Source organism: Rutilus rutilus (genome assembly GCF_951802725.1).
Source record: "Rutilus rutilus genome assembly, chromosome: 7".
Lineage (NCBI taxonomy): Eukaryota > Metazoa > Chordata > Actinopteri > Cypriniformes > Leuciscidae > Rutilus > Rutilus rutilus.
The window spans coordinates 47,815,366-47,834,006 of record NC_140221.1 but is presented as its reverse complement, the minus strand read 5'-3'; the positions used below and the strand labels follow the sequence as shown (position 1 = coordinate 47,834,006).

Genomic DNA, 18,641 nt, shown 5'->3' with positions numbered 1-18,641 from the left:
CGTCTGATATCTGTGTTTACACACCACTGGCGTCTGATATCTGTGTTTACACACCACTGGCGTCTGATACTGGCGTCTGATATCTGTGTTTACACACCACTGGCGTCTGATATCTGTGTTTACACACCACTGGCGTCTGATATCTGTTTACACACCACTGGCGTCTGATATCTGTGTTTACACACCACTGGCGTCTGATACTGGCGTCTGATATCTGTGTTTACACACCACTGGCGTCTGATATCTGTGTTTACACACCACTGGCGTCTGATATCTGTTTACACACCACTGGCGTCTGATATCTGTGTTTACACACCACTGGCGTCTGATATCTGTGTTTACACACCACTGGCGTCTGATGTCTGTGTTTACACACCACTGGCGTCTGATATCTGTTTACACACCACTGGCGTCTGATATCTGTGTTTACACACCACTGGCGTCTGATATCTGTGTTTACACACCACTGGCGTCTGATATCTGTATTTACACACCACTGGCGTCTGATATCTGTGTTTACACACCACTGGCGTCTGATATCTGTTTACACACCACTGGCGTCTGATATCTGTGTTTACACACCACTGGCGTCTGATATCTGTTTACACACCACTGGCGTCTGATATCTGTGTTTACACACCACTGGCGTCTGATATCTGTGTTTACACACCACTGGCGTCTGATATCTGTTTACACACCACTGGCGTCTGATATCTGTGTTTACACACCACTGGCGTCTGATATCTGTGTTTACACACCACTGGCGTCTGATATCTGTGTTTACACACCACTGGCGTCTGATATCTGTGTTTACACACCACTGGCGTCTGATACTGGCGTCTGATATCTGTGTTTACACACCACTGGCGTCTGATATCTGTGTTTACACACCACTGGCGTCTGATATCTGTGTTTACACACCACTGGCGTCTGATATCTGTGTTTACACACCACTGGCGTCTGATGTCTGTGTTTACACACCACTGGCGTCTGATATCTGTTTACACACCACTGGCGTCTGATGTCTGTGTTTACACACCACTGGCGTCTGATATCTGTTTACACACCACTGGCGTCTGATGTCTGTGTTTACACACCACTGGCGTCTGATATCTGTTTACACACCACTGGCGTCTGATATCTGTGTTTACACACCACTGGCGTCTGATACTGGCGTCTGATATCTGTGTTTACACACCACTGGCGTCTGATATCTGTGTTTACACACCACTGGCGTCTGATATCTGTGTTTACACACCACTGGCGTCTGATATCTGTGTTTACACACCACTGGCGTCTGATATCTGTGTTTACACACCACTGGCGTCTGATGTCTGTGTTTACACACCACTGGCGTCTGATATCTGTTTACACACCACTGGCGTCTGATATCTGTGTTTACACACCACTGGCGTCTGATATCTGTGTTTACACACCACTGGCGTCTGATACTGGCGTCTGATATCTGTGTTTACACACCACTGGCGTCTGATATCTGTGTTTACACACCACTGGCGTCTGATATCTGTTTACACACCACTGGCGTCTGATATCTGTGTTTACACACCACTGGCGTCTGATGTCTGTGTTTACACACCACTGGCGTCTGATATCTGTTTATACACCACTGGCGTCTGATATCTGTGTTTACACACCACTGGCGTCTGATATCTGTGTTTACACACCACTGGCGTCTGATATCTGTTTACACACCACTGGCGTCTGATATCTGTGTTTACACACCACTGGCGTCTGATATCTGTGTTTACACACCACTGGCGTCTGATATCTGTGTTTACACACCACTGGCGTCTGATATCTGTGTTTACACACCACTGGCGTCTGATGTCTGTGTTTACACACCACTGGCGTCTGATATCTGTGTTTACACACCACTGGCGTCTGATGTCTGTGTTTACACACCACTGGCGTCTGATATCTGTGTTTACACACCACTGGCGTCTGATGTCTGTGTTTACACACCACTGGCGTCTGATATCTGTGTTTACACACCACTGGCGTCTGATGTCTGTGTTTACACACTACTGGCGTCTGATATCTGTGTTTACACACCACTGGCGTCTGATACTGGCGTCTGATATCTGTGTTTACACCAATCCCTGCGAAGAATTACTTAATATGTGACATCCCTCGGGTTTTGAATGGCTGTGCTATTAAAATTACTGGTAACACTTTACAATAAGGTTCATTAGTTAACAATACATTAGTTAGCATGAACTAATAATGAACTGCACTTATACAGCATTTATTAATTTCAACATTTACTAATACTTCATTAAAATCTTGTTAACATTAGTTAATGCACTGGGAACTAACATGAACTAACAATAAACAGCTGGATTTTTATTAACTAACATTAAAGATTAACAAATACAGTAACAAATGTATTGCTCATGGTTAGTTCATGTTAGTTAATGCATTCATGTTAATTAATGAACCTTATTGTAAAGTGTTTACTAAAAATTTACTCAAATTATTTAATTACTTGTCAGCATGGATAAGTTACAACTGGAATGACTGTTGACTGAACGAATATGAAAATATAAGTTCAGTCAATATAAGTAATATGAAATATAAGTAATATGAAAATATAAGCATTTGTTCACTTAAATGACTCACTCATTATATAACATGAGCAGGGGTCAATCACTATAAAAGAAAAAAGTCTGAACTTATTTGATCAAAATACAGTAAAAATAGTGAAATATTATTGCAATGTAAATCAGCTGTTTTCTATGTTGTAATATGTAAATATGTAATATATTTGATTTAAAAAATACAGTAAAATTTTTTTTAATATTATTATAATTTAAAATAACTGTTTTCTATGTGAATATACAGTAAAGTGTAATTTATTCCTGTGATCAAAGCTGAATTTTCAGCATCATTACTCCAGTCTTCAGTGTCACATGATCCTTCACAAATCACTCTAATATGATGATTTGATGATAAAGAAACATTTATGATTATTATCAGTGTTAAAACAGGTCAGATTTTTGTGGAAACCGTGATTAACTATCATTCAAAAGATTGGGGTAAGGTTAAAAAAATACTAAATTAATACTTTTATTCATCAAAGATGCATTTAATTGTTCAAAAGTGACAGTAAAGACATTTAAAATGTTACAATATATTCTATTTCAAATAAATGCTGTTCTTTTGAACTTTCTATTCATCAAAGAATCCTGAAAAATGTCATGTTTTCAGCAAAAACGTTGATAAGAACCAATAGCAATAATTGCACACCAATAATATTTGATAAAAATTGATCATCAAATCATCATATTAGAGTGATTTCTGAAGGATCATGTGACACTGAAGACTGGAGTAATGATGCTGAAAATTCACAGGAATAAATGACACTTTACTGTATATTCACATAGAGAACAGATGATTTACATTAGAATATTATTTCACTATTTTACAGTATTTTTGATCAGATTGTAGCCTGACTGATGTGATGGTCTATATATTCACATGAATCTAATATATAAAACAGTGATCAGTCAATTTCAGCTCGTCTAAAAACAAAACCATGTCAGTAATTCTATCAAACTGTAGATCTGAATAACAGAAGTGTTGAACTGCAGGAGTGTGTCATGATGCAGGGTTAGAGCGCCACCTTGTGGAGGAACGACTGCAGAAACAACTCAAGCGGTTTGTTCTTTTAAAATGTTTATTATGGTGTTGTTGGGACAATGGATATGAGTAATATTTCATCTTTTCCAGTGTACACCAGCTCATTACACATACACACAGAAGCACACATACGCACGTGTGAGTGTCCACATGCAGACATGCGTGTTCATCATATACAGCGGACCTTCAATCATATCAACACAGATTAGCACAACGGTGGATTCAGATTCCACAAGCAAGAATCAGTCGCTCACACAATCTGTGCAAAAGCTGACACTGAAAGTGAACGTTTCAGTCATCGGGTTGTGAAATTGAACTGGGAAATACATCAGTCACATGATCACTGTTCTTCACGGTGAGAGACTCACTAAGATCATTTACTCGCCCTCATGTCCGTCCGAACCCGCTCTTCTGTGAAACCCTACAGGAGACGTTTGGCAGAATGTTCAGGCTGCACAGAAGGAAGGAAGCGGTTGGCGATGACGTGCGGGAGAGTAAATGCATGCGTGTCTGACGATGACTCACAGCACTTTCACACGAGATTCAGCGTTTCCTCACCAGATATGATCACGTTCAGTCTATGGCACCAGATTCTGTGGAAGCTTGTTTCCGACACAGGATAAAAAATTTTTTGGTTTTTTTTTTTTTAAGATAAGTGGGTATTATCTCACAATTCTCACTTTTTTCTTACAACCACAATTCAGATTTTTTTTTTACAGATGATTATAACCTTTTGTTATATACACTTGCAATTCTGACTTTTTTTCTCAGAATTGTGAGATATAAACAATTGAGGTTTTTTTTTTTTTACTTTTTCTTGCAACTGAGAGTTAATATCTTGCAATTTTGACTTTTCTTATAGATAACTCTGCCATTTATATAAACTCGCAATTCTGACTTTCTTTCTCCGAATTGAGACACTCAAAATTAGGGGAAAAAATTGTTACTGTGAGTTTATATCTCGCAATTCTGACCTTTTTTATTATAAACTTGCAATTCAGAATTATTTTTTTTTTACAGATAATTATTACCTTTTTTTATATACACTTGCAATTCTGACTTTTTCGTGATATTGTGAGAAATAAACAATTGAGAGAAAAAATCTGAATTGCAGTTGTAAGAAAAAGTCAGAATTGTGAGTTTATATATAAAAAGGTCGGAATTATCTATAAAAAAAAAAGGTTTTTTTTTCTGTTGTTTATATCTCACAATTCTGACCTTTTTTATTATAAACTTGCAATTCTGACTTTTTTTCTCAGAATTGTGAGATATAAACAATTTTGCACTTCAGTTTTCTTTACAAATACTGACTTTTTTATATATACTTGTTATATATAAATTTACATATAAACTCACAATTCTGACTTTTCCAAAACAAAGTTGAGTTGCAATTACCATTATCATTATTTGTCTATTTCGTGGCGAAAACGAGCTTCCCGTGAGATTCCCTAAACGCTACCGTGTGTTTGATCGTATGATTTGTTAGTAAAAAAATACAATTTTACAAAAACGAAAGACAAAAGAGAAAGCAAAAGGCAAACCGAGTGTCTCTCGGCGGTTGGCAGATCAGCACATGTTTGGTCCATAAAGTGGCCGTCAATAACGAGAGCATGAAGACACGTGATGTTCTCCGACGTCCTGATTGGCCACACCGACACTCACGCTGGGCCTCGCTGGTTTTGATCCCACAGCCGCGCGAAACGTGGACGATGAAGATGCATGAGGAGAGAAAACATTTCATTCTCCATTTTAAAATTCTCGTGGCAGGAAAGAAAGACAAAAGTGCGATGCCACTTGAATCCACTCCGGCTAAAACATCTGAGCTTGTTCGCCTCCCGAAGTCCAAACGGGCTCATTAGTAAATCTCTAGATATATCTCTTATTACTAGTCTCTGACGGGTTGGTTGAAGTATGTTAAGTTCTCTTGTCAGTTCAGTGGCGTTTTGTCTAAGAGTGTGTGTGTGTGTGAGTGAGTGAGTGTGTGTGTGTGTGTGTGTCCAGTCCATTAGCAGCATTTCTTCTTGCGTTTGCTGCTCTTACTCAGTTTGACCACTTCGCTCTGCTGTTGCTGCTGTTGTTTGGCCACCGACTCCTTCCGGGTCTTCAGGACGAGCTCAGTGACGCAGTTGAACATCTGACATGAAGACACACGGAGGGAATCAATGAAAACAAGGCATTTCTGAACGTTAGATGTCTTCTAAAATATTATATGAAACAAAAGACCAGACTAGACAATATCATTGGAAACACATTCAGAGTGAAGTTGAAAACAATGACAGCCAATCAGAATCCATCCTGCTTTCAGAGCTCCAAATGCATGTAAATGCAGCCACTGTTACATTAAACTTTTTAGGTATAAAATAATTTTAGTATTTTGGTGTAAACTTACATCCTCCACGTTGACGTTCTCCTTGGCGCTGGTCTCGAACAGTCGGATGCCCATCTGCTCAGCAAACTTCTGCGCGTCATTGGTCTCCACCACTTTAGAGGCGGGGTCGTCATTCTTATTACCCACTGAATTCAGACCACATGACCATTAGAACCAAATATAACCAATAACAAAAACAACAGTCACATCTTAAAGGTGCAGTAAGAGATTTCTGAGAAACGCTGTTGAAAGTGGATCTGACCGAGCAGCACAACACTCTTGTAGCCAATCAGCAGTAAGGGGCGTGTCCACTCATGATGGGGAGGAGAGAGAGTGAGCCAATCAGCAGTAGAGGGCGTGTTCACTCATGATGGGGAGGAGAGAGAGTGAGCCAATCAACAGTAGGGGGCGTGTCCACTCATGAAGGGGGAGGAGAGAGAGTGAGCAAGATGGAGATTTGAAGAAAGACTGTAGAAAGAGAGATGGCTGAGAGACATTACAAAAGAGGGTTACGATCAGGCAAGAGTTTTAGGACCCGCATTAATATTAGTAAAGTCTTCCAGTGCTGGAGAGACCTGAGCAGGAAGGCCTGAAAACAGACGTCGGGGTTGCATTTGTTTGTAAATATTCTTGTGTACTATATGTTAAATGTTTTGTTTTTCCTTGTTGTTCGTTCATCATCTTCTTCACGAAGCATTATTTTGCTTCGCTTCAGCTATGATAAAGAGACACCTACTCATGCATTTGGGGGCGGAGCAGTGAAGGGAGGGGCGGAGCCGTGAAGCGAGGGGCGGAGCCGTGAAGGGAGGGGCGGAGCAGTGAAGGGAGGGGCGGAGCCGTGAAGGGAGGGTCGTGTCTGTTTGGGTTGATTTCAAATATCAACAGTGTTTCTCATAAATCTCTTACTGCACCTTTAATTAACAGCAAAGTAACCACACACTGATCATCAAGAGTTCATCACATGCTAAAAGGCTGAATCTGATAAAATACCATAAAAAAAAGTCAAATTCTTATTTCATCTCCAAAATATTAAACATTAAAGAAACAGACTAAAGATAAAGAATATTATGTATATTTTTAGGACTATTCTTTTTAAGATTTTTTTTTTTTTGTATTGTGTAATTAATTCAATTAAACACATTTTCTTCCCAAAAATATCTCATAAAATATAAGAAATAATAGTGAAATAAAAACAGTCAAAAAAAGTAACTTTCTTCATAGACAGTTGAGATTAATTTTACCATTCATTTAAAAAAAAGCCTTTTAAATTAATATATAAAACTATTCCACATCATCAACTAATAAAAACATGAACAAATAGAAATTTCATATCTCATTAATAGCATTATAACCATGTACGCATAACATTAAAATTGTGCGTGCACTTTTTACAAGCACAAATTAATTAAGAGATCCATGAAACATTAATACTTTTATAAATGTATTTGTCACACCACTTGACCATGTATAGTGAGCTATTGGAGACAAAAAGCTGAAAAACATCTTAAACATTTAAAATACTGTCTCTTATAAATCTTTAAGGGGAAAAAGGTGTGCAACAGGAGGACCAGGACACGTCTGTGTGAAATTCATCCAAAAAAGCAACAATCTATTTACCTAATATTCGACAAACGTCGTCACAGTTTTGATTGATTTCATGAAGCCAGCGTTTGACGTTCACGAACGACTCTGCGCTGCTGACGTCATAAACCACTATAACGCCGTGTGTGCCTCTGTAGTACCTGAAAGAGATCACATGACACAAACATAAAAACACAATACAAGGCCTGATCTGAGATCAGCCACAGACACACTGATAAACAATAATTCAGTGCCACTGCAGTAGATTCGTTGCGAGGAACAATTGAAAACAGAAAAAAAATTAATAAATAAAAACTACATTTATAAAAGGTTTAAGGTTAGTCAACATGAAATCAAACTGGACGGTTCTTATTTTTAATGGAATATCGCTACTTTAAATGATTTATGGGTGCACATTATTCAAGTTTTAATAATCTTGAATCAGAATAACTTCCTCTTGCAGCATCTCTTCTCATTATGATGTGGGCGGAGCTATAACCTGTCACTCACATGAGATCAGCCAATAGCAAACCACAACCATCCAATCAATTCCCCACAGACACAATCAAGCCCCGCCCACATTTGATCTTGTTCCAGAAGTGGATATACAATATATATTGGATATAAATTAACGTTAAAGACACACCGGCGGACAGTATGGGGAGTAAACGAAAATGCGCGCTTTGGCGGAAATGCGGAAATGGACGTTACGTGAGGATGTGGAGAGTGTCAAAATAAAGGTACCATATATATATATATATAAGAGCCTGGGAGAAAAAATAAATAAATCAGTTCAATTGCTTTATTTTTGTCCTTGCTTGTAGACGGGGTTGACAGAAGTTATCCACTTTCCAGCAGAGGATGAAGTGTGTCGTTATCTATGAGTGTTGAGTGACGTAATATACCAAGAGGACGCGTAGAAGAGACGTGAGACTGAAAGCACTGAAAGCCCTCGCGCTGCTCATATGCAGAGAGAGAGAAGACAGTAGAGCTGCACGGTTCATCTTTAAAAGACTGTGATCTCCATTCAAACACACACACACGAGCTTTCAATTCGTCTATTAAACTTTGACAAAATCATATCGCAACATTCAGATCTGTGTTGGCGCTGACCCGGAGAGAGTCGTCATGAAACCGCTTCACAAACAGCCTTTTCAACCTCACAGGATCATTATTTCTGTGATGCAATTGTTAAAATGATCATAGAAGTACTTGGATAAAAGTTTAAAGTTCAAATATGAACACTGATGTCTACGGTAGCGATCAAAATCAGCTTCTGATAGAAACTTGGTGCTTAAAATAACGCATTTATCGATTACATAGTGACAAGTGACTGTTAAAAAATGTATTTGTTATTGAATCATTTATTAAAGAGAATGTAGTCCTGCATGACACGCTTCTGAAATAACAGTCAGAAAGATGTGATGATTTGTTTTTGTAAATATGACTCATCTTATACATCATGTACAGTCTGTGTAAAGGCCCGTTCACACCAAGCAAGATAACTATAAAGATAACGATAAAGATAACTATATATGCGTCCACACCAACGACCGATAACGGTCTTTTTATTCTAAGCACGCGCGCGCCCGGATGATCCAGATCCATTTTAAATGCGTGAGACCTTTAAATTAGAATGGATTCTGATTGGCTGTCAGTGTTTTATCGTTCGACAGCTGGAAAAAAATCGTTCTGAAAGTGATCCCAACGATATCGTTCCTCATATCTTTATCGTTATAGTTGTGGTGTGAACTCTGTTATTCTTTAATATGGAGAACGATTTTTAGAATTATATCTTTATTGTTATCTTTATAGTTATCGTCCTTGGTGTGAACGGGCCTTTAGTGTATGATTGAACTTTACCCGATGGTCTAGTGTTAAAAAATTGCAATATATTGCTATATCGAATCGCAATACTTGTAGAAATCTTGCAATTCTAAAAATAAAATAATTTAAATAAATAAATAAATAAATAAATAAATAAATAAATAAATAAATAAATCGCAATACATATCGTATCGGCACCCAAGTATCGTGATAGTATCGAATCGGGAGATGGGTGTGTCGTCCCAGCCCTAGTTTATAGATATTTTATGTGTGGCATCGGTGCATCGTACCGTTAGACGTTAGATTGATGCATCAATTCATGTCGATGTATTGTTACAGCCCTAATCATGTCTCAGCTGAAGGAAATAAACATTAACTATCGGCTTTAATATATCGGCCAAATGTTCTTATCAGGCCGATGACAATAAAAATGAACAGATATTGGCTGAGACCGATATAGTGGCCGATATATCGTGCATCCCTAATGGAAGTCATAAAAATGTAAAATTAAAATAAATAATCGTAAAATAAAACGCTTACTAAAAAAGATGGAATATTTTGTATGTTTACGTGCACGTCATGTGACCATTAATCAACACCAAAGAACTGCGAACATGCAAATATGTTGTGAAATTATTGAAATGTTAAATTTGAGGAGTAAAGTAAGTATTTTAGCTCAAAAAGGTTCGTCTGACAAAAAAAACAAAACAGTTTGAGAATCGCTGATTTAAAGGATTAAACACTCAGCGAAGAAACTGGTCTGGAACGCACGGCATGCACACACACATCTGTGCTGATTCAGGTCTAGATCATCTGATCATGCTCTCGGCGGCCCGTACAACTCCAGTCTGACCAGTTTAACTCCTGAAAACACTGTTATTTTTCTTCACAGTGAAATATTATATTAATAATCTTCAGTCTGCTGTGAATAAGAGACAAGGAATCCAGTTTAAATGATTCCTAATGCCTCTTTCACTTCCTGTGAATGATATCATCACTGACAGGAAGTGGTGAACATCATCAGATGTTCCCATGTCAAAACATTCATTTGGTGATCTGACACTTGCAGAACAGAGATGCGTCGGGTTTGGAAGGCGTCCGCTGGTGTAGTGTGTGTGTATGAGTTGATGCTGAGCTGAGATTCACTTATTCTAATAGGAGAGCGTGTGACGATCATCCCTGCGCTCCACATACCAGCGGCTCCATCAACAGCGTCTTTGTGGAGCTCACACTCACTCCTCGTCTCCAACACACAGCTGGGTCAGAGAGCCTGTTCTGCCAGCTGAAGACACACACTGGGCGAGATCGCATCGAGATCACTGTCAAATTTACGTATGACATTTTTACTGGATATGGATTACACTGGATGTGGATTACTCACACACTCTCACACACACACACACTCACACACACACTCACACACTCTCACACACACACACACTCACACACTCACACACTCAAACACACACACTCAAACACACACACTCACACACACACACTCACACACACACACTCACACACACACACACACACTCACACACTCAAACACACTCAAACACACACACTCACTCACACTCACACACACACTCAAACACACACTCAAACACACACTCACAACACACACTCACAACACACACAGACTCAAACACACAACACACACAGACTCAAACACACTCACACACACACTCTCACACACACACTCACACACACACTCACACACACACTCACACACACTCTCACACACACACACTCTCACACACACACACTCTCACACACACTCTCTCACACACACACTCTCACACACACACTCAAACACACACACACACACACACACACACACACACACACTCTCTCACACACACACACTCACACACACTCACACACACTCAAACACACACTCAAACACACACTCAAACACACACTCAAACACACACACTCAAACACACACTCACAACACACACAGACTCAAACACACAACACACACAGACTCAAACACACTCACTCTCTCACACACACTCTCACACACACTCTCACACACACTCTCACACACACTCTCACACACACTCTCACACACACTCTCACACACACACTCTCACACACACACTCTCACAAACACACACTCAAACACACACAGACTCAAACACACAACACACACAGACTCAAACACACAACACACACACACTCACACACAGTGCGTCTCAGTATCTGAGGACCTGAACACACACGAGCTGCTGTAAGAGTCGCTTCACAAGCTTTTTCTCGTTTCATTTGAGAAAAACTTCCGTCAAATACACTGAAAAATCTTCACGACAAACCGTCAAAATAAGAGTTCGGCCAAACTTCAAGAAATTCTGACAGAAATATCGCCATCGCTGCTGTATACTAAACATACAGAGTAATGATTATACATGTAATGAGTAATACATACGTCTCAGAGTAATACAAATAATAAATTATTTCATCCATGTTTTAAATTTATACAGTATGTTGTGCAGCAACGTATCTGAGAAATGCAGTTTTCACTGTTATATTTTCTTTTGATTACATTTTAAAAGCTTGATTAAATTGTTACTTATATAAACTTGTAGTAAATCACACAACACCCAAAAAAAAAATGGAAAAAAATGAATTTAGGGAAAAATATGGATTCCCTAAATTAAAAGGCAGCTCGTGGAGTTTAATTGTGAGCAAACAAGTTTAAATGTTTACATTAATTCTCCAAGTCTAACAAACATGTGAAAAGCATTTCCTTCCCAATTAATGGTACATGAATATCGTGATAAATATCGATATTGTATGATATGGAAAATAATATTGTTATAATGTTATAATAACCCAGCCCTGCTGATATTGACACGGATTTCCACAAATCAATTTGATTCTGATTAAAAAGCTCATTTAATGTGATTTATCTGGATTCATTTGGAAATATTTCAGGTTTAATTCTGAACTAATGCAGTACACGTGTTACAGCAATATAATATTACAGCTTCAAATTAACAAAATAGCACAAAACTATTCAACCGAAACCTGTTTGTAGAAATGATAATTAACACTCAAAACTTACTGTGACGAAACTGACAATTTGAAAGATGAAAAAAAATAACATAATAATAATTACTGGATAGTAGGTGCGCTATAAATATTGTTTAGCGAAGTTTTATTTACACATTAACTGAAAAAAAAACTAAAAGATTTGGGGATTTTTCAATCAATATTGAGATATTTTTACATCTCCTTTTGTCTTCCTCAAAGATAAGGTTTGAAACATGAAGGTTTTCATTTATTTATCCTTAAAAACAGGCACTTCAAAGAGCGATAGGCTTTAATGCTTCAGTTTCCTTGATTGTCTAGCTTCAGTTCTGGTGCAAACGTGTGTTTGAGAGCATGAAGTGGATCATGTACTGAAACTGAAGGTATTGAGCATCAGAAGGAAGGCTGCGGTTTCTCTACAGACTGAAAGAGGAAACAAGACACTCAAAACCTGCGTCTCCATTTGCCTGCCGTTCATCAGATCTCAATGAACATGTAGATTATACTCTAAAAATATTACTTTTACTACTGAAACACTCCTAATTTTAAGACTTATTTCCTTGATGGTTTTCTAAGAAACGACACACACACACACGCGCACACACACACACACACACACACACACACACACACACACACACACACACACACACACACACACACACACACACACACACACACACACACACACACACACACACACACACACACACACACACGGCAATTTTGAAAAAAGACTCCCAGGTTTGCTGTGCTGGTTTGTAGGGCTCACCATTTGCAATTTTTTTGTGATTATACGTTTATCACTATGGCTGTTAAATAAGAATAATAAAATAATATGATTATTAAATAAAAAAAATATTGTAATATTATATTAATATTTTATATATATATATATATATATATATATTCTAAGTAATATTATTCATATATTTCACTGTAAAATAATATATAATATTCATATGGCTGTCTTATTTTTCATTTTTATTTTCAAATGTTAAACCATCCAACTTTTATTTTGGTGTAAAACCACAACCGTAAAAACCCCTTAATTATAATATAATAATATATTATTATTATTATTATTATAATGATTATTAAATTAAAAAAAGAGACATTCTTTGTTGCATATTTTTTATATATATATATAAATTATTAAAAATCAAAAATGTAATATTATATTAATATATAATAATCTTAATATATTAACTAATTTTTATATATATATATATATATATATAAAATGATATATAATTCATATACATATAATATGTTAGTTAATTATATATTATAATATTATTAGTAATATTATTAATATAATATTTCACTGTAAAGAAAAATAAATAAATACAAATATTTTCATTTTCAAATGTTAAACCATCCTTTAGTTGCTCAGCGCTTCTCATTATAAGTTTGTGAAGATGTGGCGCATGTTTCGTTCTCAGACGCATGTTAAAGCGACTCAAACTCGCAGTAGATGCGCCGCGCGGATGATCTTCACGTTGAGCATTAACTGTGAGTCGAGACGCTGAAAACACCGGCGGATCACGTGTGCACGAACACAGCGCTTCAGCCTCAAACACAGCGCATGCACTTATTTAATTACATCATATAAGTGCATCTACACTGCCGTTCAAAAGCTTTAATGTTTTTAAAAGAAGTGTCTTCTGCTCATCAAGGCTGCGTTTATTTGATTAAAAATACAAGAAAAAAAAACAGTAATATTGTGAAATATTATGACAATTTAAAATAACTATCAAATAAACGCAGCCTTGGTGAGCAGAAGACACTTCTTTAAAAACATTACAAATCTTCCCAATCCCAAACTTTTGACTGGTAGTGAACACACTCTTGCTCCATAGTCAATGCTCACGGGACACTCGACTGATTTCACTCTGAGTTTGACTTTAGCATGTGAACATTTTCTCTTCTATTCTATATCTATCTATACAAATAAATAAATAATAACCTGTACTGCGTTAGACTAAACTGGGAAGGGTCATAAGCACTTGCATATTGTTGTCCTATTGTTAGTTTAACTGCTTCTATTATACTCATTTGTAAGTCGATTTGGATAAAAGCATCTTGTAAATGAATAAATGTAAAATTCATGTGACGCTGTTCTCAAAACTGCATCTTACACAGTGTCCTAACCAGAGGCGATGCGATAAGATTCCAGCGACAAATAATGTGTCTGTCCACACTAGATGCGACGCGACTGCGAGATGCGTCAAAATCAATCAAAACCCACAGCCAATCAGAACAGCGTGTGGGCGGAGTCAGCCAATCAGAACAGCGTGTGGGCGGAGTCAGCCAATCAGAACAGCGTGTGGGCGGAGTCAGCCAATCAGAACAGCGTGTGGGCGGAGTCAGCCAATCAGAACAGCGTGTGGGCGGAGTCAGCCAATCAGAACAGCGTGTGGGCGGAGTCAGCCAATCAGAACAGCGTGTGGGCGGAGTCTCGCGGCACCAGAGAGTAATCTCGACGGCACTCGCAAGAACATGGATAAGTCGCTACATAATCAAATTCACAAATATTACACCATTTAAACATTATTAAAAATACATACTGAGTTACTAAAACAATCTTTGTCAAAGAATACACTTGTTTGTTCACAGTTTGAACGTTCTTGTTTCCATTTGTTTAATTTCAAGATCTGAGGTGAATTATCCACTGTTGCTTTTACAGCTTCAAAGCTGGAGCACTAAATGATGTTCAGAGTCACATGACACGCTTTTAACATTAAATAAAGCACATAAACACCACCTGACATCATCATCGCCACACTTTGTGTTTGTTGTTCCAGCGCGACGTCGCAGAAAAATAGAAACCGTTTCTGAAAGAGTCGTCGCGTGTCGCCGTCGCGGCTGGTTAGGACACACACTCGGATTAACGTGGAGAAGAGGCTTTTATCGCGCGGCGCGTGTAGTTATTAGTACATGTGTCAGAAAGCATCAGTGTAATGCGACTCACGTGGAGGTGATGGTCCTGAATCTCTCCTGTCCGGCTGTATCCCAAATCTGCAACTTGACTTTCTCCCCGTTTATTTCCACCGTGCGAATCTTGAAGTCCACGCCGATCGTGGTGATGTAGCTTCCTGCAACGACACGCAGAAATCAGCATAAAAATCACTAAATCATGCTGGAAATAAGCACAATGCTGCTGCTATTTTTAGTAGGGCTGCACAATATATCTAAATATCGCAAATGTATATTATCACAACGGCTTGCAATAACTGCAGTCATGAAGAAAAGACAGAGAGAAAATCACTCACTCTCGGCTGAATAACTGCTGTAGCTTTAATAAGAATCAGGATATATGTAATTCATAAAGTGAAAACTAAGCCGTGTTTTATTTTTACATTTTATTATTCAGTTTGTGTTGTAAATAACCCTAATGTAGGATAACCTGACCCCCTGACCCCCGAGGTTTACACTGATGTTAAAATAACACTTCTGATATACAGTAAAACACTGATGTTCACTGTCAGAAGTTTAGGGATGTTTTACTGTCACAACAAGATTGTGAAACATGTATGAAGGTTATATAATTTTAAATATATTTTAAAGATAATCCAAGTTTATTTTACACACTTTAAGCATTATCGTATCGCATATCGCATTATTTAATGAGTTATCGTATCGCATTTTTCTTCAATATCGTGCAGTCCTAATTTTTTAGCACAACCCTCCATAAATCTGCATGCATCTCAATGGATATACTTATTTTTCATAGATTTGTAACCTTTATTACTTGCTGTAACCTTTCTTACATTAACCAGCATTAAATTATGTAGAACAGCATGACCTACAGCAGTGCCCATATGTGTGTGTGTGTGTGTGTATGTGTGTGTTAGTAATCAGTTTTAATGACAGTAATGTGGCTCTGTATCTTCTTTCACAGTTAATGTTTGTTAAAAGCACACGTGACGTGTTGATCCTACCCGAAAACGTGTTATCAGCGAATCTCAGGAGTAAACTGCTTTTGCCGACACCTGTGGACACACAGACATTAGAGTTTCAGGCTTTACACCGAAAACACTACATGACATTCATGAGCTCTGTCGTCGAAAAAACTCTTTCTGTGCTTTTATAGTGAGTGTGTGTGTGAGTGTGTGAATAGAGTGAGTGTGTGTGTGTGTGTGTGTGTGTGTGTGTGTGTGAAAGAGAGAAAGTGTGTGTATGTGTGTGTCATTACATGCCAACATCTCAACATTAAGCAAAATAATGTCTCCTCATAAATCAAAAGCTTAATACTTAACCCCACATTTGATGCGTTAAATGTGTTCATACACACATTCTGTCATATACACATCAAATAATATGCTAATCAGTGTAACATACTCATATTTTACCTAATAAAAATGAATTTCAGAACACACCCAGACTGAACGACTCTAAACTCAGTTGACAGGCCCATTACATCAGTTAAAGCAGAAACAACAACAATGTCATTTAAGCTGTCAAATCACTCAAAGTCTGCATTACGAGTGTATCCAGCGCAAAAAGCCCGGGTTAAGTCGTTATAGTGAATGTAAATGTCGTTGTAAGCGACTGAGGCCTGTTTCCGTTCCTCATCCCCGGTGTTTCCTTACCGCTGTCCCCGATGATGAGCAGCTTGAAGAGGTAATCATAGTCCCGCGCCATGGCCCCCCGTACAACGAGCCCGCTCAGGACCCAAACCCTCCTGCTCCTCCTCTCCCGGCGGAGAGGCTGTCGTATATGAGCTTTATCGTCTCCCCGGGTTATTTTGATCGGTGTGTGTGTGTGTATGAGTGTGTGTTTCGGACGGAGACTCTCACACACCCATCTACACTCACGGCGGATCTGATGCCGCTGCTCGCAGCCGCTCAAACAAACCCCGCCCACTAGAACTCGAGATGACTCACTGCGCATGCGCACAAATCACAGCGGTAGTGCAGAAGATCCTCCAGCAGGGGGAGTTAAAGAGGCGTCTATGGGCGTATGTGTGTATACACTAGTCAAACCAAAAATGATTCAGACACTAGATATCATTTTTGATATTTTTCTACTAGTGTGTGCAGGATATTATAGTTCATTTCTGTAAGTGAGGAGAGCAAAATAAAGTAAACTGTGAGATATTATTCCCATATATTCTTCATTCAGTGACTACCAGTGACATTTACAACAATTTGGGAGCAAAAATGATTCAGACACTTTGAGCTGATCATGTTTTCTGAAGTGTTTTGTCTTTAATTGCTAATGCTCTTTTTACACACAGACTGAACACAATGAAGCATTGCTTGGTGATTGGTTGAGCTAAACTGGTATTATCTAATTGTGTAGTTAAATTTAACAGCTGACAGATATTCAACATAATTCATGTGTGAGACAGTCTAACAGAAGGACGGACAAAACCAGTCAAATATCAACTGAGTTCTGCTCATGTTTTATTACCGTTGTCTAAACTATAGCGAATAAACTGATAATGTGAGAAATGTTGAATCAATTTTGGTTTGACTGTATATAATATAATATACTGTATATATAATTAGTGTTCAAAGGTGTCTAAATATTTTAGGGCCTCTATTTATCTAATATTGTATACAGATTGTATTATTCATAATTCATATTTTTTGCATGCTACTTTTCAGTTAGCAGTATTATTCCAGATTTCCATTTATGCTATATTATACACAGCAAAGTCACACTATATGCACAGTATACAAATATTAGTGGACAATATTACTGTATATTGTGTGGTCTTGTTGCATTGCATATGTTATCTGTGGTTATCAATGCCTGGAGGAAATATTCTCTGAGGAAATACATATTAAAAATGCTTTTTTTATGCTTGTTCAAGTGGAAAGAGAAAGAGACACCAAACACTGTGATACTGAATCCTGCTATAAGTGTTCATGATTGTGTTTATGGACAATTGTTTATAAAAGAACCCTATTATTCACCATTAACAATGACTGATGAGCTGATATATGTGTGTCACAACACAACCACACAAGATTTGCATTGTGGACCTGAGAAGGTGGACAATATTCAAATGCATAAAGGTTTGAGAGAACAAAGAGCCACAGCATAGGGATCTTATATAAACACTACTCTCCATATTCTCAGACCCAGAATAAAGCATGTAAAGCTGATCATGCTGGGCATTTAGAAACATGTAGACATTTCCATGACTTCACTTCCAGGC

The 18,641-nt window shown here is 37.9% G+C and overlaps 1 protein-coding gene across 1 annotated transcript; it reads right to left on the bottom strand.

Moving 5' to 3' along the window:
* Positions 1-3,690: 3,690 nt before the first annotated feature.
* Positions 3,691-17,330, bottom strand: rab35a (RAB35, member RAS oncogene family a). Its single transcript, XM_084415360.1, has 6 exons — positions 17,065-17,330; positions 16,414-16,464; positions 15,444-15,567; positions 7,646-7,770; positions 6,050-6,174; positions 3,691-5,794 (listed from the first exon to the last, which is right to left on the bottom strand). The coding sequence occupies exons 1-6, from the start codon at positions 17,114-17,116 to the stop codon at positions 5,666-5,668; spliced, it is 606 nt and encodes a 201-aa protein (XP_084271486.1). The 5' UTR covers positions 17,117-17,330; the 3' UTR covers positions 3,691-5,665.
* Between the last annotated feature and the right edge of the window lie 1,311 nt (positions 17,331-18,641).